The following is a 27,026-nucleotide window of genomic DNA, read 5'->3' on the forward strand; positions in this document are numbered from 1 at the left end:
AAACTGTTCAACAATTTGCTTACAAAGTGGTGACCCTCGCCCCATCCTTGTTTGTGAATTACTTATCATTTCATGGAAGCTGCGTTTATACCCAATTGGGGCCCCCAACTGTTCCCAAGTAGCCTGCACTTCTGTGGGATATTCCATATAAGAGTTTGATGAGCATTTCTCAACTTTATCAGTATTTATTGCCACCTTTCCCAACTTCTTTGTCACGTGTTGCTGGCATCAAATTCTAAAGTTAATAATTATTTGCAAAAAAAAAAATGTTTATCAGTTTGAACATCAAACATGTTCTCTTTGTAGCATATTCAACTGAATATGGGTTGAAAATGATTCGCAAATCATTGTATTCCATTTATATTTGGCCTAGTGGTTAGAGTGTCCGCCCTGAAATCGGTAGGTTGTGAGTTCAAACCCCGGCCGAGTCATACCAAAGACTATAAAAATGGGACTCATTACCTCCCTGCTTGGCACTCAGCATTAAGGGTTAGAATTGGGGGTTAAATCACCAAACATGATTCCCGGGCGCGGTACCGCTGCTGCCCACTGCTCCCCTCACCTCCCAGGGGGGATCAAGGGGGATGGGTCAAATGCAGAGAATAATTTCGCCACACCAAGAGTGTGCGTGACAATCATTTGTACTTTAACTTTTTAACTTTAACTTAATATTTACATCTAACACAATTTCCCAACTCATATGAAAACGGGTTTTGTACTTTACTTTTTTTAATGGGCTGAAGTTAATAGAAATGTGCAAAGGATTTTACCTGAATATCTTGTGCACAACTAAGATTATTAAATGTTTTCAATTGGAATGGTTTGACTCGACAGAAAAATGTGGGAAAAGAACTAAACATCATAGATTGATTTATAATAGGGATGTTACGGGGGAAACCTTATTAGTGCCGGAATTGTGGGAATTTTTGTGTGCTGCGAGTAGATAGCATCCATGTTCTGAATGAACTAAACATTTTTGTGTTGGAAGAGGTTGGAATGGAATGAAAAATGTGGAATTAGTTGAGCGTCAAAAAAAAGTAATTCTCCTGACAAGACTATTCTATCTTTGATCGCCGTGAGACAACATCATTAGAGCAAAAGTGTGCTGGTGCGCTTTGCTGCTGGCAGAGAGGTGGAGCTTTACTTTCGTGTTTGAATTAAGGTTGAGTGCATTGATATCATAAAATTAAGATTGTTACGCTAACTGCTATAGTAGGATGGAATACAAGCTTAGCAGAAAAGAAAGACAGTAAGCAAGAAGTCTAGACCATTTTTTGTGTCACTTTTAAACTGTCAAAACAAGCCAAGAACCTGCATCTCATACCAATCTCATACTTCCAGCTTCACAATAAATTGTCAATGGGTTATATTTGTAAATCGCTTTTCTACCTTCAAGGTACTCAAAGCGCTTTGACACTATTTCCACATTCACCCATTCACACACACATTCACACACTGACGGCGGGAGCTGCCTGCATGGAAGGCCCTAACCACGACCCATCAGGAGCAAGTGCGACGTGTCTTGCTAAGGGACACGACAAACATGACTAGGTTGGTACAAGCTGGGGATCGAACCAGGAACCCTCAGGTTGCTGGCACAGCCACTTTCCCAATCGCACTATGCCGTAGTGTCAAATTCAGTTTAACTACCATAACAAAATGAAAAATCTTCTAACAGTTTAATCATGCTTTGTCAAAGGTGTTTTGTAAAGTAATCTGTGATATTTCTACATAAATAAATGTTTTTTGCCAGATTCAAATAAAGTGTATATTATTTTATAACCTGTTCTGATTGATATTCCACAATTACAGAATGATTAACATTTGGAATAGAAGACAAATGCTAATTATTATTATTATTATTAGTAATAGCAGTAGTAGTTTATTTTGGATATGTTAAAACAAAGCAAATTGAATAATTTGAAAAAAGGAAATAATCCCAATAACATTACTGTAAAGTATAGAAATAGAATACATCTTTTTTTTTCTTAAATCAAAAAAGGAGTGGGAAGAAGTGAAACTTAAATATTGGACTTTAATAATGGCTAAATAAGGTTAAAATATTGTCATGCTGTTATATGAACACTATTAACTTCTACAACATGTAATGTACAGAATATTTATTCAGGTGGAAATATCACAGATTACATTACCAAACATCTTTGACAATCAAAACACGATCGTAACAATCCACATTTTGTGTTATTAATGTGTGAAATTGATATCGAAACATGGGAGTGTTGCTCCTCCCCTGAATGCAAGTGCTTCTACAGCAGGAATAAATATTCCTTATCCCTGCAAATACAAAATCAGGCAAGACATCAACGCACTACAAGTATTTTTTTATTGTTATTGTATAGCGTGTTTATGTCCATGTTGTGTTAAGCTGTTTAAAAAAGCTTAATGTAAAAAAAACATTTTGTTGGAGCAAAAATAATTGTCCGATCATGTTCAAAGAGACTTGAAAATGATCTGTCCAGGGTACATTTATTAATGATGAAAAACTGTACCTATCCATGACTAATCAGGATTATTTTGGCAAGACATCAACGCATTACAAGTAATTTTTTTCATTGTTATTGTATAGCATGTTTATGTCCATGTTGTGTTAAACTGTTTAAAAAAGCTTAATGTAAAAAAACATTTCACTGGAGCAAAAATAATTGTCTGATCATGGTCAGAGAAACTTGAAAATTATCTGTCCAGGGTACATTTATTAATGATGAAAAACTGTACCTATCCGTGACTGATCAGGATTATTTTGAGTTACCGTACATTTCAGCCCATAGAGCACACTGTATTATTAGGCGCACTGCCGATGAGTGGGTCTATTTTCATACCAAAGGCACACAGAACTATAAGGCGCATTAAAGGGGTCATATTATATATATATTTTTTTTTTAATTTTAAACAATTATTTGTGGTCTACATAACATGTAATGGTGAATATTTGGTCAAAATGTTGCATTGATTATGTTTTACAGACCATCTTTAAGTCGCTATCTGACCGACACTTCAGGATGCGCCGTTTTGTGGGCGGTCATTTATTCTCAGAATTTCCTACCTTCAAAAGCCTATTATGTATTTTACAATGTACTGCTTTTATATTTCCTGTATTTTATATTATTACTTTGAACTGTTTTATATTTAAATTTCTTATCCTGTAAAGCAGGGGTCGGGAACCTTTTTGGCTGAGAGAGCCAAAAAGCCAAATATTTTAAAATATATTTCCGTAAGAGCCATATAATATATTTTTTTAACACTGAACACAACTAAACACATGCATTTTTTAAGTAAGACCAACATTTCTAGAGTATAATAGGTCTCTTATTCTTTGTAATAACATTGTTATTCTGAAGCTAACTGTGGAGGGGGCGTGGCCTGCGGGCCTGCAGCGACAGGTGCGTAGAAGGCCCACCTGGGCCTTGTTATCTAATCACCTGTCGCTCTGTTACCAAATAACATATCTTTGAGGTTGGTAAGCAAAACCAGAATTATTCCGGACATTAAGAGCCTTGGGTATAAGGCACACTGTCGATTTTTGACAAAAACAAAAGGATTTTAGGAGCGCCTTATAGTCCTAAAAATACGGTAACTTTGAATAAACTGTGATTAATCGCAATTAAATATTTGAATCGTTTGACTGCCGTACTGAAAATACAAGGAATGTTCTCCTTCCCCAGTGTAGCGAGATGTGACACTCATATTTGTCCGCCACACGTACATATCTTTTTTTCAACGTACACTATCAATCATTTATAGGAGTGCCTACGTAATCACAAAACGTCAGAACCTGGAACGGCATACATCCCACACATTAATCCAGAGAGATCATTTTCTGGCGTGATCCCACAATACTCATGGGATTGTCTTCCTTATTTATTCATTCTCCACCCTTGTGATCTACAGAGCAGGGAAATGCAGGGTTGTGGATATGGATGGTAATAATGTCAGGAAAAGGAATCCCCCTGAGAGTTCCTAAGATTCCGAAGGGAACAAAACAGCTAAACCTAAATTATCTACAGCTGAACTGCGCATGTTTCCACTCATATCAGTGATTTATGACAGTACACCACCTTTGTAAAGTCATTTAAAGGAAATTGTCTGGAGAAAGCTTAATCATGAAGCCAGATGTTTATCTAATGATGACAGTGTTTTGTATCAAGGCGTGGGGTGGGAATCGGCACACTGTAGCTATATTAGTAGGAGATGAGGATCAAACTGAAGTGCACTTTTGTGAAAAAAAAATAATGGCAAACTTACATAGCCACTAAAAACAACTTTCTCTGGATCATTAGCTGTGAACAGAACAGAACATACTGCTCTTTGGACTGTGTGTGTGTGTGCGTGTATCTGATAAGTTCACCTTGAGCTGTCTTCGAATGCGATCGATGAAGAACTTCCAGCAGTTTTCTCTTGTATCCATCAATCCTGAGCTGCGCACCTCTGGCCTCATGCTGCCAATGATGTTCTCCACCTCATCGTCTGGGAATAGGTCCGGAATCTCCCCTTGAATGGGAACATAATGAGAATGCATTTTACTGCTAGAACTACTCTTTCAGTTGTTGTTCGATTTTTTTCCTGTCGGCTATCAGTTAGAGCTTTGTTTTCTTCTTTGCATCTCAGCGTTTGACAACAAAAGTATCCATACCCATTTAGAGCCGTCTTTGCTTCTCTGGATCTCAAGGCTAAAGAGCAGAAGTGTTAATACACTTAGTTGTCATTTTTTTCTGTTTTGATTGGGTATATTCTGGCTGAAAATGATCGCTAAAAATACTTCATCCTATCCATCCATTTTCTACTACCGCTTATTCCCTTTTGGGGTCGCGGGGGGGCGCTGGCGCCTATCTCAGCTACAATCGGGCGGAAGCTGGGGTACACCCTGGACAAGTCACCACGCCACCTCATCGCAGGGCAACACAGATAGACAGACAACATTCACACTCACATTCAAACACTAGGGCCAATTTAGTGTTGCCAATCAACCTATCCTATTAGAATCCAAATACATTTGGAGTGCAAATAATCAACATACCCAGTGGAACACAATAAATGGTCCATCCATCCATCCATCCATTTTCTACCGCTTGTCCCGTTCAGGATCATGGGGGTGCTGGACCCTATCCCAGCTGCATTAGGCCGGAAGGCGGGGTACACCCTGGACAAGTCGCCATCTCATCGCAGGGCCAACACAGATAGACAGACAACATTCACACTCACATTCACACACTAGGGCCAATTTAGTGTTGCCAATCAACCTATCCCCAGGTGCATGTCTTTGGAGGTGAGAGGAAGCCGGAGTACCCCGAGGAAACCCACGCAGTCATAGGGAGAACATGCAAACTCCACACAGAAATATCCTGAGCGCAGGATTGAACCCAAAACCTTCGTATTGTGAGGCAGACGCACTAACCTCTCTTCCAGAGTGCTGCCCATAGAATGGTAATTGTTATCTAAAATATGTAAATTCATATTAGAGATGATACATATATGTTAGATTGTTCATTGTAGAGGTATTCGTTATTTGACAGTTTCACTGTGCTTAGTAACACGTATGTATTTTAAATTGAAACAAAGAGCATATCATGACATATTGATACTAGCATTTTTGCTATTGTGACTAATACAGCAAGCCAAGTTTCATTGCAATTTTAAGGCTGAATGCCCAATATTAATAATTATCTATCTGTTTTCATTCAATTAAGAAACAATAAAAAGTATGTAATTGTAAGACTTGACACACTACTAAAGCAATATAATTGTTAAATGGCTTTAAAACATAATTTTACAAATTAGCTAGTGTTCACTTGTCACTGACATTTTGGGGAAGGCATAATTTGGGTAGTCACATGTCTGTCACATGACAACCACTCCAAAAAGCTTCCCATACATTACTTGGGTACTTAATGAGATTAAGTCAAGCACAAAGCTGAAAAGTACACAATTTATCACATTTTAAGTGTCACTATGCACTGGTATATGTTGAAAAACAAATGGTGATCAAACTGCAATAAAAACAAAAACTCACAGATTAAACTGACATAGCCAAAAAAGCACTTAAAACTGAGAAGAATAAACAAAGGCGCCTCAGTAAAATACAATATAATACAAAATGTATTTGATTTCAGGAGTTCTATTCAGACTGCAAGACCAGGTAATGACTTAGGAAATGTGTGCTGTTCATTTGCTGATTCCAGTACAAGTTGGCAATTTAAAATATTAAAATTGTGACAACCTTTTAAAGTTTACCAACTACTGAATTTTTAAAACAAGTTTTATTATTTATAGCCAATAATTATCAAAATGATTAACATGTTATGAAATTCAAACACATACAGCAAATATTTTACTCTGTTTATTATATCCATCAAATTTATTGTGAGTTCCTGAACTACTAAAGGTTTGCGTGTACTAAAACAAATGCAAACGCAAAGCTTAGGGTTACTAATAGTACACCCATTTCTATAGTTTGCACACGCGGTTTTGAGCGTGTTGTTTGTGATGTTAGTAGATAAGGATCTGAACACCTGAAATAAAAAAATAACTACTATATGTTAAGAAAATTAATTCAGGTGCCCTTGTATTAAAGATGTCATTACGACCAAAAGGATAATGGAAGAGCAAGCAATGGCAATGAAAATAAAAGCTTCCATTTTAAAGGGGCTCTGTCCTGCTCAATTCAAGGGCTTATTCATGATATTGGATTTAAGTGGGGCACTATAGTAAGTTTCTTTCAATAAAATACTCAATAAATCTCAAGGTTGTTTACAGGGCAAATCTTTATTCTTCTCCTCTTCACTAAAACCCTCTTTTTCCATAGCCTCCTCGTCTGATCAGGTCTACTCTGTTTCAATTGGTCAGGAGTCTACGGTCGGTTCCAGCCCCCCACCCCTCGCAACCACTCACGGCTGCATAAACAAAGGCCCGCCTCATCTAGTTACGTGTAAATGGTTATCTGCAAACATACATAGAATTGGATATAATTGGATGAATAATTGAAAATCCAGCGTCAAAATGTGCTTTGTTAAAACAGCTGTCGTTGAAGTGACTGGAGCAATGGAACAGTCTTTAGCATCCCCTTTTTGGCTGCAACAAACAGAAGAAAGGTTTCCGCTGGACAAGCTTATAGAGAATTCCTAAAGTTATGACATGAGCACTTATGCAAGATGTCATAAAAATCTCTTAAAATTCTCATACCCGATCATTCACAATATGGAGGAGGAATGCAACCATGTATAAATTAAAACCACACAATTCTCATGATATGGCACCACATCATGCTGGACAACAGTACGCCATGTTGAACACACAGTATAAACATCCTACTGAAAACCAGCATTCTTTGCAGTGGACATTTGTATTTTGGTCTATTACTTTTGTCAGAGTGACACATTCAAAAAGTTCTGAGTTGAAACTCAACACAAAACAAATGGGCACTTATTATCCAAATTGTTGGGATGTCGCATGGCTGCAGTTGTGTGACCCCGTGGATGCAAGAGTCCAGGAGAGAATTGAGTGAAGGTAAAAACAATTTGATACTCATAAGAAACAAATAAACAGAAAGTAGTCTTGCATAGTAACATTTCCAAACATAGATTTTTATCTTCGAGCACTGAGGAGTGCTCGAGTGAAACATAAATAGGCAGTAGTTTGATTGACAGCAGGTGTGAACCGCTGCCAATCAACGAAAAGAGAAAAACAACAGTGCTCGTGAATAAAACAGGAAATACAACAAAGTAAGAGCACTGAACAGGAAGTAAATACAAAATTACGAAAATCAACAGAAATAAAGTGACAGATTGTCACACAGATGTTTGTTTTTGGACTCTATAGAGCAGCTATACACGATTACCAGCACAGAAAGCTTTGTAGAGCATCATCCCTTTCCTTGTATTTTCTACATCTAGCCAAAATAACCTGTGTAATTAACCCCACAGCCCAAAACTGTACATGTAAATCCACAAGCTTGGGGAGTGAGTGGCTGCTGAGTCCAAGTGCACTGTCAAACAATTTGTCATTTTAGAAACCAGAAAAGGACAAATGAAAAGAAATGTCATGTTGTCTTTACAAAACAAAAACACAACTAAAGTTGAAGTTAAAGTACAACTGATAGTCACACACACACACTAGGTGTGGTGAAATTACCCTCTGCATTTGACCTATCACCTTGTTCCACTCCCTGGGAGGTGAGGGGAGCAGCGAGCAGCAGCGGTGGCCGCGCTCAGGAATCATTTTGGTGATTTAACCCCCAATTCCAACCCTTGATGCTGAGTGCTTAGCAGGGAGTTAATGGGTCCCATTTTTATAGTCTTTGGTATGACTCTGCCGGGGTTGGAACTCACAAGCTACCAATCTCGCTCTTTTCACAAGGCCACTGATTTCTCAGCAACTCAAGTCCAGATATGGAAAAAAAAAGCCCTGACTGATTTTGGACCTCAATGAAGTCCCCGAGACCAGCAAGAGTTCCATAGTCAATGGTGACACCTGTCCTCATTCTGCAGGAGCTCTGTGTTTTGGGCCCATAGTCTCTCCAGATCCCTCTCCCGGAGCCTCTCCAGGCAGTCCACAGACCCTCGGGCTCATAGCTCAAAGTACTAACACTGTGAAAATGTTGTCGACAGCAGAGCAGCGCACAGCGATACAGCTTCTGAAGCACAGCAGTGGCGTAGTCCAGCCGAGTGCATTTACATTGACACCTTCCGCCCGAATGCAGCTGAGATAGGCTCCAGCACCCCCCGCAATCCCAAAAGGGACAAGCGGTAGGAAATTGATGGATGGATGGTGCCCATGTCAGTAAGTCTGGCACACATTGATGTCAATACTACCCCACTTTTAAAAAAATACTGTACAACAGCGTACAGAGCGAACCAAAACTACAAATTGGGTTCACTACCAAATGTTTAACACGAGTATCAAACAACAAGGGGGAAAACACGATAGGTTTCCTATGCGGAAGAGGCTATTGCTACATGTCTGAAAAGTTAGAAATCTACAATGAATGTTTTCTGTCCTTCCGTTACAGTATATTCTATATGGTCCTAGATCAAATGGCAGCAGTTGTTTTTTGGCTGTGTCAACGCGTAAGCGTTTCTCTTCCACAAAACGTGACAGACAGTATAATTAGTGAAGCCTGTTGTTACCCGATGCCAACAGATCGTTGACCAGAACGAGGAACCTCTCATCTGCCACTTGGGCATCAGTCATTAGGAACACAGTGCCAATATTCTTCACGCCAGCTTTGATGTAGAGTGAAGCCAGGTCAATCTGGGTGAGAGAAAGACACAGTGTTAGAGTGACACACATAATGAGATTTTGCCGCAGCGGGCCGAAACATTGTTTTGTTATATCGGCAAGAATGCTATGTGAATAACAAGTATAGTGTATCTATACTGAAAAGATTATGATTCCATTTGAAAGAATGGGAGCCATAAATGCACCTCATGTATAAACTTCCATTGTGACATCCTGTGTTGTGTAATTCGGTGCTTACTTTGAGGTCAGTGATGCTGTATCCTTTTCTTAAAGTGATCTGGAAAACCTCTAGATTGGAGATGAAGGCAGCCAGTCGGGTCAGACTCTGCTTGCCACTGCCGCCTACTCCAACCAGCAGTGCGTTACCCCGCGGAGACTCCAGGATTCGATTTATACGGCAGCTGCATGCGGAGGTGCAGACAGTCACAGTCAAGAATCCGTGGAAGTGGAAGATAAACAGCAAGGAGGAGGTATACTCTAAAGGCGACCTGACTTTTGAGGCAAACAGCAAAGTGCAAAGCCACAATGGGACATTTCTGTCTTTTTTCTTTGGACTTACACATTTCATCTTTCATCATCAGTCATTCATATATATAAGCACAAACATTACAAACCACTGGTTTGGTTTGGGAAGCATCAAATGAGAGACTACCTCAGTGTCTTCAACCTCTTAAGTCTAGCGACATGTTTCTCCAAAATGACATACAATAAATACATAAAAACTGGCTTTGTTTTCTGAAACCAATGGTTTTGCACAGCTTCTGACTGATTTTTGGGTCATTTAGTTGTAAAGGATAGGTATATTGTCTGTTATTATCTATACATTCACTATTAACATAGCCAGTATCGAGGTACTTGGAGCATGAGCATCGTTCATAGAGTAATTGAGACACCATAAATATACCGTAATTTCCAGGCTATAAAGCGTATCTATATATAATTCGCTCCCAACTAATTTTTGGACACATTTTAATATGTTCAAAGAGTATATTAGCCGTACAAGTCTACAAGCTGCAGGTGTACTCACTGAGACATTAAATATTTACACAGGTGCTTTTGTTCATTCACACATTTTTAATTATTATTTTATGCAAGAGAATATACTTCTCTTGTTGTATAAATTGGGCTTAATTGTATTAAATGTTGGAATAAATTTAATGTTTGGAGCAGCTGGACCGGAAAGAAGAAAGGGGTAGGCAGAGGGCGGAATTTGGGGAGTTGCTACATTTTCTTTGGCTTAAGTGCTGTATGGTGTGAATTTAGACGTTTCTTCTCTATGACAAGGATGAGTGCATAACGCACTAAATGCACTGCAAAAACTGAAATCCAAGTAAGATTAAATATCTCAAATAATGGTGATATTTGCTTATTTTCTGTCTGATAAGATAATTCTTATCACTAAGCAGATTTTATGTTAGTGTTTTACTTGTTTTAAGGGTTTTGCTTCTAAATGATCTCAGTAAGATATTACAGCCTGTTGCTGAGAGGTTATGACTTTTATTGCGTAAAACATGCTTGAAACTAGAATATCAACTGACACAAAGCTGTGTCATCAACACTCTCAAGTATGAAACTACTTTTTTATAGTAATAATTTCTTACTTCAAGCATGAAAATAATCATGATGCCGAGCGCATATCATTATGTCAAGATGATGGCACTAGAAATGTACTTAATATAAGAATATTTTTCAACATATTGAGCAAAAAGGTATTTTATTTTACCAAGAAAAGTGTGCTTGTTATTAGTGAGAATATACTTATTTAAGGTATTTTGGGTTTCATTGAGGTTAGCTAATTTTACTTGTTATGGAAAGTCTTGACAAGCTGAATTTTCTTGTTCTATTGGCAGATAATTTTGCTTAGTTCAAATAAATGACCCCTAATTTTTGTACTATTTTTTCTTGTTTTTGAACATTGACTTTTTGCAGTGTGGCTGACTTAATGACTGTGTGAGTGCGTTTGATTCAATGTCAGCAATTTAATTGGTCCATCTTGACCTGTTCGGCAATTTAATTGGTCTGATGTCCATCCATCCATCCATTTCCTACCGCTTGTCCCTTTTGGGGTCGCGGGGGCTTACTGCCGCCTATCTCAGCTGCATTCGGGCGGTAGGCGGGGTACACCCTGGACAAGTCCCCATCTCATCGCAGGGCCAACACAGATTGGTCTGAAGTGAAGAGGCTAAATTCATTGGCAGCATGTGAAGCTTTTGAAGCTGCAATCCATAAATTGACCACAGCATTGTATAAAACTCAGGGTTCAAAAAAGCAGCTTATAGGGAGGAAATTACGGTATCTACGTTTGACACTCTAATAAAGCTTGAATTGTGAGGATGTTGATATGGCTTTTCATATCAACAACTTTTGTACCAGCTTTTGTGAGTCGTTAGCAATCATGTTGAAGCATTAACATATTAATACGAACAGAATCACTACTTTTTATTAGGGGTCCTCCAGGTAGGGTTTAATGCTGATGATTTCGATCATCCATTAGTGAGATCTTCTGATACCAATCACATGTATTAACTTAACTGTAAATGTTTCAATTTATTCATGGTGAGTGATGTCAGCCATACACATACTGATGCCGATACTTTTTACTTTAAAATATTCAAAATCACTGAATGATTTTGCATTTGAATTTTTGATCACAATTCTGACCATAAAAAACACATGACGGTAGTGTTACAATACCAACACAATATCCAAATTGGTTCCTTATTCTATTTTATTCCATACAATTGCTCAAGTAAATCAAGTCAGTGCATAATAACAAAACAAAAGAAACACATGTGATCTACTACTCATTGAAATCCTTTGGTCTTTGCCTCCAAAGTCATCCAGGGTTCCAGTGATTAATTCCCAGAATTTGGAAACATTAAAAGTGACCTACTGTATGATGATATTAATAATACTAATTACATTTAACACAAATCCATCTAGGTCAGAGGTGTCACACTCGTTTTCATTGAAGGCCACATCACAGTTATGGCTGCTTACAGAGGGCCGATTTTAACAATGAGTAATATATATATATATATATATATATATATATATATATATATATATGGGTAATGAGGGAACTCTCCTGAAGGAATCAATAAAGTACTATCTATCTATCTATCTATTTATTACAATACATTAATAATATATGTTTTTACATAAGCTGCAAAAAAAATATTTTAATTTTACTTTTAAAAACAGGCAGCTCAGTCACCAGAATTTTACATTAAAAGCAGTGGTTTTTTTTACAGCATATAAAAACATTGAAAAAACGAAATGGAATGGAAAAAATATACCATTGTTTTTAGCGATAAAATTCAAGCAACAGAGCAGCCAGTTTTGTTTTGTTTTTTACTGTAAACTCTTGTTGTTTTAATGTTTTTTGTGTTTGTTTTTTAATGCTTTAGTGTCTTCTTACTGTATATGGGAAAAAAACAGTACCAAAGTTGATTTTACAGTACAAAACTCAGTCGGCGGAATTTAACCGTAAAATCTACTGTCAATTCTAAAGTCTACAATTTGATTGATAATTTGTTTTGAACTCATAAGTCAAGAGGATAATTAAATACAGTGTGTGTCTTTATTTTAACAAATATATTTGTGAAATACGTGATATTATAATATTTTGATTTTCATAATATTGAATTTGAAAAGATATACAATTGCATGCAGTACATGATTTTTATTGTCAAGAGGGAAAGAACAAATATATTTCTAAAGAAAAGATTTAGCAATTTATTAACGCATATTATTTCCAAACTTTCGCAGGCCACTTAAAATAACGTGGCAGGCCAGATTTGGTCCCCGGGCCTTGAGTTTGACACATGTGATCTAGGTAATATGTATTAGTTAACATTGTGTGTAAATTACCATCTGCTTATAATACAACATATATTGTATGTACTACGTAACGATAAGACTGTGTGTAAGTGTTTTTTTCTAATACCAAAACTTACTGGCCGTGTTCTGATTCCATAAATTATTAGGTTGTCTATTTTGTGCTTTATTATCACACCTTTGTACATTATCATCTATTTTGGGAGAATAGATGTACTTTCTGCAAAATAATGGCTTATTTTCAGGAAGAGAAAGCACTAATTGTGTGGCTTTACCCACAAATTGCGTGATTGAGGGTGCTGCAAATTGTCAAACTTTCCGTACTTTAGGTGTTAGGTAGGCCCTGGATTGCTCTAGTTAGTGCATGCTCTTACTTTTGTACACTCAACAGAGTTTGACGTCTTTTTTACATGCTTGAAAAGAGAAATGTGCTCAGCCATGTACAATGTCAGTCATGATCGCCATTCCTCATGGGAATTCTTACGGTTTTCCTCTTTTGAAGTTTTTATATCATCTAGACCAGTGGTTCTCAAATGGTGGTATGCGCACCCCTGGGGGTACTTTAAGGTATGCCAAAGGGTACGTGAGATTTTAAAAAAATTATTCTAAAAATAGCAACAATTCAAAAATCCTTTATAAATATATTTATTGAATAATACTTCAACAAAATATGAATGTAAGTTCATAAACTGTGAAAAGAAATGCAACAATGTAATATTTAGTGTTGACAGCTCGATTATTTTGTGGATATGTTCCATAAATATTGATGTTAAAGATTTCTTTTTTTGTGAAGAAATGTTTAGAATTAAGTTCATGAATCCAGATGGATCTCTATTACAATCCCCAAAGAGGGCACTTTAAGTTTATGATCACTTCTATGTGTAGAAATCTTTATTTATAGTTGAATCACTTGTTTATTTTTCAACACGTTTTTAGTTATTTTTGTATATTTTTTTCCAAATAGTTCAAGAAAGACCACTACAAATTAGCAATATTTTGCACTGTTGTACAATTTAATAAATCAGAAACTGATGACATAGTGCTTTATTTTACTTCTTTATCTCTTTTTTTTCAACCAAAAATGCTTAGCTCTGATTAGGGGGTACTTGAATTAAAAAATGTTCACAGGGTGTAAATCACTGAAAAAAGGTTGAGAACCACTGATCGAGACAGTACATGTACTGGAGACATGTACCTAAACAGCTTGTTGACACATACGGGACCGACTTAAATGGGTTCCACCATACATAGCATTTTTATCAGCAGTGTCAAAAATTTGACTACAAATCAAATGTGTTTTTATTTATCTTATTTGTTTATCCTTTTTTTCATCAGTTTTGTCTCATTGAGTTGAAGCTCTCTTTTCCAAGGAAACAATAAGCCGTGCACACCTGCAAAACAAGCTCATTTCGTCTGACTTTTCTTTACTCTCCCCACATTGTCCCTGGGGTTTGAAATTATCCACTCACATGTGAGCCATGGCGTCCTCAAACAGCACCAGATTGAGCGTGGCGTTGACCTCATTGTAGCTGTCCAGTACCTCCAGCAGTGTTTTATTGAGGCTGCTCCAGGACTCCACAGCCATGTACCTGGCCTCCCCCAGGCCGTGGGCAAAGTGGCAGTACAGGTTCATCATCCGGGTCTGTTCTAGAGTCTCCTCTATGTCCTTAGGGAGACACACACACACACACACACACACACACACAACCAGGACCCTTGTCAGCATAACATTACTGTTAAGCTTAAATAGTTTGGACAGGGGCACAGCTGAATATCGCAATGGTGCAGAGGGTGACCTAGTTCAGTTTCACTCCAGTAACTATCGGGCCCCTGAATATTTCACTGGAGGGATTTGGTTTTATTTTTCCTGCCAACTTTTTCGGGTGCAATGCTTTCCAATTCACATTACATTGTCCTGCATTGCAGCCTATATTTACATTTTATCACACTTGCAGTGCACGGTGCAAAAAGATTGGCTTGTTTGCTTGTGAAAATACCCTGAAAATGTGTGTTTCTTTGTGATAATGTAGATAACTGTCATTGGTTTACAAAGGTTGTGAACTTCTTACTTGTCTCTTTGCGCGGGTGTGTGTACACACTTAATGTCAGGTTCTTTATTGCGGACTAGTATACAAGCGATGTGTTCAGAGGATGGGAAAAACATTAAATTACAGCCTCTTCAATACCCACACCACCGTGATCAATATTCTCTACAATCCGTCTACAATGTTCACTCTACACATTATGTTTACTCTATTCTCTTTATTTCACTATGTCTCTTGTAGTCAAGTTTTAAGTCGCAAAGCAGGTACGTAATGACCCAATTTCCCATCTTGACCCCCAGTCACCCTTGTTTTTCTCTTGGAAACGTTGCAAAAACTCACCTCAAAGAACTTTTTAAGCATGTCTGCCTGCAGCTTATCAAAGACGAGGAAGTCCTTCTCTTCAACAAGCTTGTCTCTGTAGACGCGGTTCGACTCGTGCATGTAGATTTTCAGCAGGTCCACAGGGGTTTTCAGGCACTCCCATGTACTGAAGAGAATGCCCTGGGCAGGGTGTAGTGAAGAGATATTTGGTGTTCCATTCCACACGCAGATTTGGCACATTTAAACATGATCGACATGTTGGACAGTAAGGCAAATGGACAAGGTAAGCTAAATAATGGCACTTAATCCTGTTGGCATGTGTAAAATCAATTGCAATTGACATATTTTAAGTCTGGTTTTCTAGATGTTGTTTTTTCTTACTTAGTTTTAGTTTTTCTTATCATTTAATGGCATTTTTCTTTCCTGCTTTTTGGCTCCCTTCCAATTAAATGTTGTTTCCACTGCCTTGAGGTGTGGTGTCTGCTGTTTTAAACAACCTGATTTGTTCATTATTATCATGTAGTTTTAGCAATTTGTTTTCAGTTAATCCATAGTCTCCATTGAGTTCCACTGCAGAATCTTCATATCTATTATCTTTGTATTTATCGATATACCGTATCAGCCATCCTGTTCTGTCTCCCGTAATGTTTGTCTGATCTTGAATGGGATTGTGCTGAAAATTCTTAATTTTCCTGAAGGAACTCTCCTGAGGGAATAAATAAAGTACTATTTAATCTAATCTAATCTAATCTAATTTAATCTCAGGGATGCCGGTTGACATGTAGCAACAGGAAGGGCACACTGGACTGATAATCAGTCAATCATAGTACACAAAACAGACAATTGTTCATGAAGAAGACCTTTATAACATGATGACTTTCCACAGACCATGCAGTTAAGACTGAACTACAGTATAACACCTGTCACTGACCAAACAACATGTACAATGGAGAAACAAACCCCTGCATTGTTGAAGCAGAGAAGTAAGATCACACATACTGGTACAAAAGTCTACACTAGGCATACCCAAACTACAGCCAGTGGACTGGATCCAACCCTCCACGTGTGTGTGTGTGTGTGTGTCGGTGTGTATATATGTATAGCCGAGGTTGCTGTGGTTTAACCGTTAAACAGTGCTCATTACCGGAGTGGAGCAGAATATTCCTTAGGTCAGGAAAAAACACACGGAGGCTATTTCATCCCTACAGGTCTGTTTCACAGATTTCCCTGCTCTTCAGGAGAGTTTATTGAAGTGTGTGTGGCTGTCACATATGTGTAGGGTACATTACATGGGGGCGTGGCAATTGCTGAAGGTGTTACACTGTGGTGCCCTGCCTCTGTACCGACATGATGTTACCAGTTTGTTGTGTTTCTTTAATGTGGACATGCTGGGGTGGTATATAATTTAAAAATATATTTTAGGCAAAGGTTACAGTTTATACTGTTGTATGGTGAGGTAGATGCGACCATTCGCCATCTAATAGAGTAATCAATGTTATTGTCTGTAGGAGTTCATATGTATTTGCTCAGCTCTGTGGAGTTCCTGAGTTGGGGCCTACGGAATGATGCTGTGTGATTGTTATAATGGGTTTTGAAGGTATTTTCTATGAGCCCGATACATGTCTCTGTGTTTGAGTTGTCTTTGCGGGTGACGTTGGCTTGATAGAAAACTGATACTTTCAAACTCTCCGTTAAGTGGGCAGGTAAGCCTTTGTCTGCAATTGCAGTTACATGAGCAGTTGGGGTTGTTAGTGGTGTTGGCTGTCTGTTTAGGTGTGCTCAATAACTTTTTTTTTTGTGTGTGTCAATGGTTTGTTTTATATTCATCATGCAGCTGTAACTAAGGCCCTGTCTACATTAAGCCGGATAACTCCTTAAACAACACTAACCAATCGTTTAAGGTTCCACTCCTTGGATATATTTTACACAGGTAAGTGTGCCGTGTATTTCTTGAATCTCCGGCTCTTAGCTCTGTGTGGACTCATTGATCGTTTACAAACTGAGTTCGGAGAGGAAGTGATGTCAGAAAGACCGCGCCCCACACAGGAAGTGACGTCAGAAAGAACGCACCACAGCCAGCTTAATAACAACTAGTTTCGTAACTCGGAAGTAACCACTGGAAATATGGAGAGTCATTCAGACATGCTCGTTTTTCTCCTTCTTCTACATGTACAGACGCTTGTGGAAATCACACATGAATACCTTGAGAGAAGGAAATGCGCTATTGCAGCTATTTCAGATACAACACATCTCAGACAGCAACACAGCAATGTTGAGTGACGGTTTTGGATAATACCTGGAAGAATGGCAGCCTGGTCGGATATGTTTGTCAATGAGTGTTTTGTGCCAGAGCAATGGCAAGAGAACTTTCGAATGTCCAGGTCAGCTGTGATTGTCCATTTTTCTGAAGGAGAGACAACGAGAATGCGGGCTCCCGTGGATGTGATAAAAAAGGTAGAGGTTGCTTTATATTACCTGGCCGATGTGGGAAAACTACTGAAAACAGTGAATACATTTGGACTGAAAAAAGCAGACTGCATCAGTTATTGTCCACCATGTATGTCGAGACATTACTTCTACGTCCAGAGTATATAAATTCACCAAAAACTAAGACAATGAAGGTGAAACCAAAAGAGTGAGGAGTGTCCTGACCAAATATCTAGATCCCTAGCTTGATCACATTTACACATTGTTTACTTTCACATGTTCATTAAAGATTTGATTAATTTATGATGGCTAAGGTGTGATTCACTACAATAGGGTCTCACAGCACAGTGGATTCCAGTTAGTTGAAATACCACAACACTGGATATTGTTCAGATAAGTTAAAGTATCATAATAATCATTTTTCGCGCATGTGTACTAGGTCGCGTTGCGCCGGCGGACGGAGGGGGAGGGGGTCTTAAACGATGGCATTGTGTGTGTGTGGACAGGGATAAGGTTAGGTGGGATATACCCTGTATAACCTTAGTGTATAAGCAGCCTAAGTTTCAAAGTATTCCTGTTGAATATCTTCCTGTGTAAGTGTTTTTTGCGGCAGTGCCTGTCAATGAGTGCAAAGAATTTATGTCCAATATTTGTGCTGACATTTTTGCTGAATTGGGGGTTGTACCAAAGTATGTTGTCCCGTTTCCTGGTTTTTATTGTTTTAGTTGCTGATTGATCGTATTGGAGGGTGTATTGGTATGCACTTTCGTTGAGTGCATTTTTGGTATGGAGGTGTTGCTAGTTTGAATGATTCTCTGTCTGATGACAGGGTTGTCAGCCTCTTGTTGATGTCGGCTGGGATTTGCCTGGTTGTGACAGGCGGTTGGTTGATGTCACAGTGTACATATTGTAATGTGGTGTCGGGTTTTGTAAATGGCCGGTATGTGTTATTGCTGAGGTTGAGTGTTACGTCCAGGTAGTTTACAGTGTTTTTGTTTGCCTCGGTTGTGATCCTTAGTTCGTTATTTTTGAAAATGGGGCATACCGTATTTCCTTGAATTGCCACCAGGGCGCTAATTAATTTAAAACCTCTTCTCACTCCTGCGCTTACCAAAGGCATGCGGTAAAAGTAAGCATGCACTAACTATTTTAAAACTTCTTCTCACTCCGGCACTTACCAAAGGTATGCAGAAAAATTTTAGTAAGCTTGCACTTTAGAGCCTACTGACTATCTCTTAATCGTCTTCCCTTTATGCGATTTCAAATTACCTGTATTAAAATCAGTCTCCTCCATTTTGAAAATGATGACAGGGGAAGTGTCACGAGTTTGACCAGGCGGTAATACTAAGCATGCTCTAATTATTTTGGGAAGCGAGTTTGACCCGGCAGTAATTCAAAGCAGGTGCATACTATATGCCCTGGGGCAATTCAACGAAGTACGGTGTTTCTTTTTTTATGTTTTATATATGTTTGTGTGTGTGTGTGTGTGTGTGTGTGTGTGTGTGTGTGTACAAATAGATAGCCAAGCCAATTTATTTTAACCCAATGTGGCCCCCAAGCCAAAATGTTTGGGGACCCCTAATCTACACAAATGAGCATCTGATAAAGTGCAAGGTTGACATCGTCAAGAAAACACTCAACTTGAAGAAGCAGAGGTCATTTCAAGGCTCAAAGAAGCAAGGAAGCAGAGGCATTGTAACAATTACATTGCCGGATTGCCGAACAAGAAAACATGGAAATGGAAACTTCACCACACTGACCATAAGTGGTTGAAATTGGAGAAAGACATCAATGTGAATACGCATTTATCTTCCAACAGTAACAACACCTATTGTACCACAGCAGATGATACAACAGCATTTTTTTACCCATTTATCTTGAATCTATATTTATTTAACTAATTTAATTTTATAAACTTGTATGTTTTTTTTATTGTTTTACTCTTATTAATAACTTATCCATTTTTTACTACTTAGCTTCTTTTTTTTTAACGTTTTACTCTCCTTTTAAAGGCCAACTGAAACCCACTACTACCCACCACGCAGTCTGATAGTTTATATATCAATGATAAAATCTTAACATTACAACACATGTCAATACGGCCTTTTTAGTTTACTAAATTGCAATTTTAAATTTCGCGCGAAGTATCCTGTTGAAAACGTTGGTATGGATTGTAGCGGACATTTTTTTCCAGCCCGATCCAAGCTATAAGTAGTCTGCTTTAATCGCATTATTACACAGTATTCTGGACATCTGTGTTGCTGAATCTTTTGCAATTTGTTCAATTAATAATGGATATATCAAATAAGAAATATGTAGGTGGGAAGCAGTGTATTGGAGCTGCCTTCAACAACACAAACACAGCCGGTGTTTCCTTGTTTACATTCCCGAAGGTTAAGCTTTACAATGGAACAGAGCGGTCAAGCAAACATGGATCCCGACCACATGTCAACCGGCAGGTTTCATTGAGAACATTGCGGTAATAAGTCGGCTCTTACCGTAGACATGAGAGGAGCTTGCATCGTTCCTCGTGTAAAAAGAGGCAGCTGCGACTCTCTTGCCTCCTCCGTGGCTTCCCTCAGAGACACTGGCGGTCACCACCCCCGTGGCCACACCACTCCGACTTTCAGGTACGACAGTATAATCTCACTACAACACTAGTATCAATCAATCAATCAATCAATGTTTACTTATACAGCCCTAAATCACTAGTGTCTCAAAGGGCTGCACAAACCACCACGACATCCTCGGTAGGCCCAGATAAGGGCAAGGAAAACTCACACCCAGTGGGACATTGGTGACAATAATGACCCAGTGGGACGTCGGTGACAATGATGACTATGAGAACCTTAGAGAGGAGGAAAGCAATGGATGTCGAGCAGGTCTAACATGATACTGTGAAAGTTCAATCCACAATGGATACAACACAGTCGCGTGAGTCCAGTCCAAACACAGCAGCGAGAGTCCCGTTCACAGCGGAGCCAGCAGGAAACCATCCCAAGGGTAGCGGACCAGCAGCGCAGAGATGTCCCCAGCCGATACACAGAGGGACATAGAAGAAAAAGAAAAGAAACGGCAGATCAACTGGTCTAAAAAGGGAGTCTATTTAAAGGCTAGAGTATACAAATGAGTTTTAAGGTGAGACTTAAATGCTTCTACTGAGGTGGAATCGCGAACTGTTACCGGGAGGGCATTCCAGAGTACTGGAGCCCGAACGGAAAATGCTCTATAGCCCGCAGACTTTTTTTGGGCTTTGGGAATCACTAATAAGCCGGAGTCCTTTGAACGCAGATTTCTTGCCGGGACATATGGTACAATACAATCGGCAAGATAAGATGGAGCTAGACCGTGTAGTATTTTATACGTAAGTAGTGAAACCTTAAAGTCACATCTTAAGTGCACAGGAAGCCAGTGCAGGTGAGCCAGTACAGGCGTAATGTGATCAAACTTTCTTGTTCTTGTCAAAAGTCTAGCAGCCGCATTTTGTACCAACTGTAATCTTTTAATGCTAGACATGGGGAGACCCGAAAATAATACGTTACAGTAGTCGAGGCGAGACGTAACAAACGCATGGATAATGATCTCAGCGTCTTTAGTGGACAGAATGGAGCGAATTTTAGCGATGTTACGGAGATGAAAGAAGGCCGTTTTAGTAACGCTTTTAATGTGTGCCTCAAAGGAGAGAGTTGGGTCGAAGATAATACCCAGATTCTTTACCGTGTCGCCTTGTTTAATTGTTTGGTTGTCAAATGTTAGAGTTGTATTATTAAATAGAGTTCGGTGTCTAGCAGGACCGATAATCAGCATTTCCGTTTTTTTGGCGTTGAGTTGCAAAAAGTTAGCGGACATCCATTGTTTAATTTCATTAAGACACGCCTCCAGCTGACTACAATCCGGCGTGTTGGTCAGCTTTAGGGGCATGTAAAGTTGGGTGTCATCAGCATAACAGTGAAAGCTAATACCGTATTTGCGTATGATGTCACCTAGCGGCAGCATGTAGATGCTGAAGAGTGCAGGGCAAAGGTCCGAACCCTGGGGAACTCCACACGTTACCTTAACGTAGTCCGAGGTCACATTGTTATGGGAGACACACTGCATCCTATCAGTAAGATAAGAGTTAAAACAAGACAGGGCTAAGTCTGACATACCAATTCGTGTTTTGATACGTTCTAATAAAATATTATGATCGACGGTATTGAAAGCAGCGCTAAGATCGAGGAGCAGCAACATAGATGACGCATCAGAATCCATCGTTAGCAATAGATCATTAGTCATTTTTGCGAGGGCTGTCTCCGTGGAGTGATTTGCTCTGAAACCGGATTGAAAGGTTTCACATAGATTGTTAGACGCTAAGTGTTCATTTAACTGCTCCGCAACAATTTTTTCAAGGATTTTTGAAATAAAGGGAAGGTGAGACACCGGTCGGTAATTTACCATGAGGTCAGGATCGAGGTTAGGTCTTTTAAGAAGAGGATGAATAACCGCTTTTTTGAATGCAACGGGAACAGTGCCCGAGGAGAGTGATAAGTTTATAATATTTAGCACTGATGGACCTAATAATACAAAAAGCTCCTTGATCAGTTTCCCAGGAAGAGGGTCAAGTAAACATGTTGTCTGTTTTATTCCATTTACACGTTGTAACAATTCCTCTAATGTTATTTCCTCAAAACGAGAGAAACTATTTTGGAGGGCAGTATCCGTCGTATATACAATCGTGTCAGTGTTAATAGAACCCCGTTGTAGCTGGGACGCATTGTCTTTAATCTCCTTTCTAATGACTTCAATTTTCTTACTAAAGAATTGCATAAAGTCATTAGCTGAGTGGGTTGAGCTACTGGAAGGAGTCCCTTGTTGGGTTAGCGATGCTACCGTACTAAACAAAAATTTAGGATCGTTTTTATTACGGTGGATGAGATTTGAGTAATATTTAGCTTTAGCTAAGGTAAGCATGCGTTTATAAGTTATTAAACCATCACTCCATGCTTGATGGTGCACCTCAAGTTTAGTCGTGCGCCATTTGCGTTCCAGCTTTCTACATAATAATTTCTGAGTTCTAGTTTCTTCTGTAAACCACGGGGTGCGCTTTTTTGGAGCCTTTTTTAACTTTAGCGGTGCTATGTTATCAATGGTTTCGCGCAGGGCGTCGTTAAAGTTGTTAGTGAGGTTATCAATAGAGCCCACATACTTTGGGAATGGTGCCATTACCGAGGGCAGTAGGTCAGCAAGAGTTGTCGTTGTGGCTGTATTAATGTTGCGGCTGCTATAGCAGGTATTATTATTATTAGTTTGACGAACATGCGTCTGAACCTCGAATTTTATAAGGTAATGATCGGACAATACTTTAGTATACGGGAGTATCGTAACTTTGGAAACGGTGATGCCCCTGACAAGCACTAGGTCTATCGTATTACCGTTGCAATGCGTGGGTTCATTTATTATTTGTGTGAGACCACAGCTATCAATTACAGTCTGGAGCGCTACGCACGGTGGGTCCGATGGGGTATTCATATGGATATTAAAGTCCCCCATTATGATTATATTATCGGCGTGTGTCACTAGATCAGCAACGAACTCTGAGAATTCATTAATAAAGTCCGAATAGGGCCCTGGGGGGCGGTAGATAACAGCCAGGTGTAGAGGCAGCGGTGTGACAGACCTCATAGTAAGCACCTCAAACGATTTATATTTATTATTTATATTAGGACTAAGGTTAAAGTTTTCGTTGTATATTAGTGCGACCCCCCCACCCCTTTTGAGCGGACGGGCAATATGCGCATGTGTAAAGTTAGGAGGACATGCCTCATTTAGCGCAAAAAAGTCGTTTGGTTTAAGCCAGGTTTCGCTGAGACCGATGACGTTAAGATTGTTGTCTCTGATAATATCATTAACTAACAACGTTTTAGGAGACAATGATCTTATGTTTAAAAAACCTATATTATAGGTAGTGGGCTGTTTTAGGGAGTTTTTGATCAAATTATCCGTAGTAGCAATATTAATAATGTTGTGTTTATTATGCCCAGTGCATTTAGTATAGTTACGACCATATCTAGGAATTGATACGACAGGAATTTTCCGATTGTTTGATTGTTGCTTTGATAAACTGCACGCATCATGGTTAGCCACCTCAGTAACGGGGATTTTCCGATTGTTTGTTTGTTGCTTTGATAAACTGCACGCATCATAGTAACACAATAAGCAGATAAGGGATTTTCCAGAATTATCCTAGTAAATGTGTCTAATAACATCTGAATTGCTCCCACTGCCCTGTTTTTTTATTTTTATTTTTTATAGTCCTTCACTCTCACTATCCTCATTCACAAATCTTTCATCCTCGCTCAAATTAATGGGGAAATTGTCGCTTTCTCAGTTCGAATCGCTCTCACTGCTGGTGGCCATGATTGTAAACAATGTGAGGATGTGAGGAGCTCCACAACCCATGACGCCACGCGCACATTGTCCGCTACTTCCGGTACAGGCAAAGCTTTTTTATTAGCGACCAAAAGTTGCGAACTTTATCGTTGATGTTCTCTACTAAATTTTTTCAGCAAAAATATGACAATATCGCGAAATTAACAAGTATGACACATAGAATGGACCCGTTTGAATAAGAAAATCTCATTTCAGTAGGCCTTTTATATTAGCTATACTCTGTCCATCAATGTGCTTATTTTTAATTTGGGCGTAATTATCGAATGTATGTGTATTTTGTTCATTATTACAAAACCTAAAACCAGTGAAGTGAGAACTTTGTGTAAATCGTAAATAAAAACAGAATACAATGATTTGCAAATCCTTTTCAACCTACATTCAATTAAATAGACTGCAAAGACAAGATATTTAATGTTCAAACTAGTAAACTTTGTGATTTTTTGCAAATATTAGCTCATTAGGAATTTGATGCCTGCAACATGTTTCAAAAAAGCTGGAACAAGTGCCAAAAAACCTGAGAAATTTGAGGAATGTACATCAAACACTTATTTGGAACAGGTGAACAGGCTAATTTGGAACAGATAGATGCCATGATTGGGTATAAAAGCAGCTTCCATGAAATGCTCAGACATTAACAAACAAAGATGGGGCGAGGGTCACCACTTTGTGAACAAATGCGTGATCAAATTGTTAGTTTAAAAACAACATTTCTCAACGAGCTATTGCAAGGAATTTAGGGATTTCACCAACTACGGTCGGTAATAACAACAAAAGGTTCAGAGAATCTGGAGAAATCAATGCACGTAAGCGATGACATTACAGATTTGTGATCCCTCAGGCGGTACTGCATCAAAAAGTCAGTGTGTAAAGGATATCGCCACATGGGCTCAGGAACACTTCAGAAAACCACTGTCAGTAACTGCAGTTTTTCGCAACATCTGTAAGTGCAGGTTAAAACTCTACTATGCAAAGCGAAAGCCATTTATCAACAACATCCAGAAACGCTGTCAGCTTCGCTGGGCCCAAGCTCATCTAAGATGGACTGATGCAAAGTGTAAAAGTGTTCTGTGGTCTGACGAGTCCACATTTTTTTTTTTTTTTGGAAACTGTGGATGTTGTGTCCTCCGGAACAAAGAGGAAAAGAACCATCCGGATAGTTATAGATACAAAGTTCAAAAGCCAGCGTCCGTAATGGTATCAGGATGTACTAGTACCCAAGGCATGGGTAATTTACACATCTGTGAAGGCACCATTAATGCTGAAAGGTGCATACAGGTTTTGGAGCAACATATGTTACCATCCAAGCAATGTATATATCATGGACGCCCCTGCTTATTTCAGCAAGACAATGCCAAGCCACATTTTGCACGTGGCTACGTAGTAATAGAGTGCGGGTACTAGACTGGCTTGCCTGGAGTCCAGACCTGTCTCCCATTGAAAATGTGGGGCGCATTATGAAGCATAAAATAAGACAACGGAGAACCTGGACTATTGAACACCTTAAGCTGTACATCAAGCAAGAATGGGGAAAAATTCCACCTGAAAAGCTTCAAAAATTTGTCTCTTCAGTTCTCAAACGTTTACTGAGTGTTGTTAAAAGCAAAGGCCATGTAACACAGTGGTAAAAATGCCCCTGTGACAATTTTTTTTGCAATGTGTTACTGCCATTGAAATCTAAGTAATGATTGTTTGCAAATAAAACAAGTATCACAGTTCGAACATTAAATGTCTTGTCTTTTTTAGTGTAGTCAATTGAATATAAGTTGAAAAGGATTTGCAAATCATTGTATTCTGTTTTTATTTATGATTAACACAATGTGCCCACTTCACTAGTTTTCGTTTTTTGTATTATCATTGTTATTATTATTATTTTTTTCGCCATTTTATTGGAAATAAAACAACATTCAAAATTATTTCTATTGAATACCTATCTATTGCTCCACATTCTTTATTTTTGTTTCTCTCCCAATTGGAAAACTGTGACATGTAAACACAGGACGTGAACAAACAGTACAATGTGTAAATGTAAACAAATCCATTAGTTTAAGTGTCACATGTTAAACATAAGATCTGAACCAAAATATCAGTAAATGTTGACGTGAAGAAGGAGGACTAGGACTGAAAAGGCTTGCTTTTTCTTACTACTGTATTTTTCGGACTATCAGTCGCAGTTTTTTTTTATAGTTTGGCCGGGGGTGCGACTATTACTCAGGAGCGCCTTATGTGTGAAATTATTAACACATTACCATAAAATACCAAATAATATTATTTAGCTCATTCACGTAAGAGACGAGACGTATAGTATTTCATCGGATTTAGCGATTAGGAGTGACACATTGTTTGGTAAACGTATAGCATTTTCTATATGTTATAGTTAAAGTTACATTAACATACCAGGCACCTTCTCAGTTGGTTATTTATGCGTCACATAACGTGCACTTATTCAGCCTGTTGTTCACTTTTCTTTATTTATTTTAAATTACCTTTCAAATGTCTATTCTTGGTGTTGGGTTTTATCAAATAAATTTACCCAAAAAATGCGAGTTATTCTCCAGTACGACGTATATATGTTTTTTTCGTTCTTTATTTTGCATTTTCGGCAGGTGCGACTTATACTCCGGAGCGACTTATACTTCGAAAAATACGGTACTTTTATGACATATCAAATTGTATATGGATAGGATAGGATAACTCTAATCATGTGATCATCGT

At 38.6% G+C, this 27,026-nt stretch overlaps 1 protein-coding gene across 1 annotated transcript in view; it reads right to left on the reverse strand.

Moving 5' to 3' along the window:
• The window catches only part of LOC133557816 (dynein axonemal heavy chain 9-like), a 363,451-nt gene that overhangs the window by 237,002 nt on the left and 99,423 nt on the right, over positions 1 to 27,026 (reverse strand). Inside the window, exons 23-27 of the mRNA XM_061908637.1 lie at positions 15,477 to 15,638; positions 14,562 to 14,758; positions 9,491 to 9,653; positions 9,141 to 9,264; positions 4,367 to 4,509 (exon numbers count right to left, since the gene is read on the reverse strand). Coding sequence (XP_061764621.1) covers positions 4,367 to 4,509; positions 9,141 to 9,264; positions 9,491 to 9,653; positions 14,562 to 14,758; positions 15,477 to 15,638 — 789 coding nt within the window. The remainder of the gene's footprint in view (positions 1 to 4,366; positions 4,510 to 9,140; positions 9,265 to 9,490; positions 9,654 to 14,561; positions 14,759 to 15,476; positions 15,639 to 27,026) is intronic.

The sequence above is a fragment of the Nerophis ophidion genome, linkage group LG08 (genome assembly GCF_033978795.1).
Source record: "Nerophis ophidion isolate RoL-2023_Sa linkage group LG08, RoL_Noph_v1.0, whole genome shotgun sequence".
In the NCBI taxonomy this organism is placed as follows: domain Eukaryota; kingdom Metazoa; phylum Chordata; class Actinopteri; order Syngnathiformes; family Syngnathidae; genus Nerophis; species Nerophis ophidion.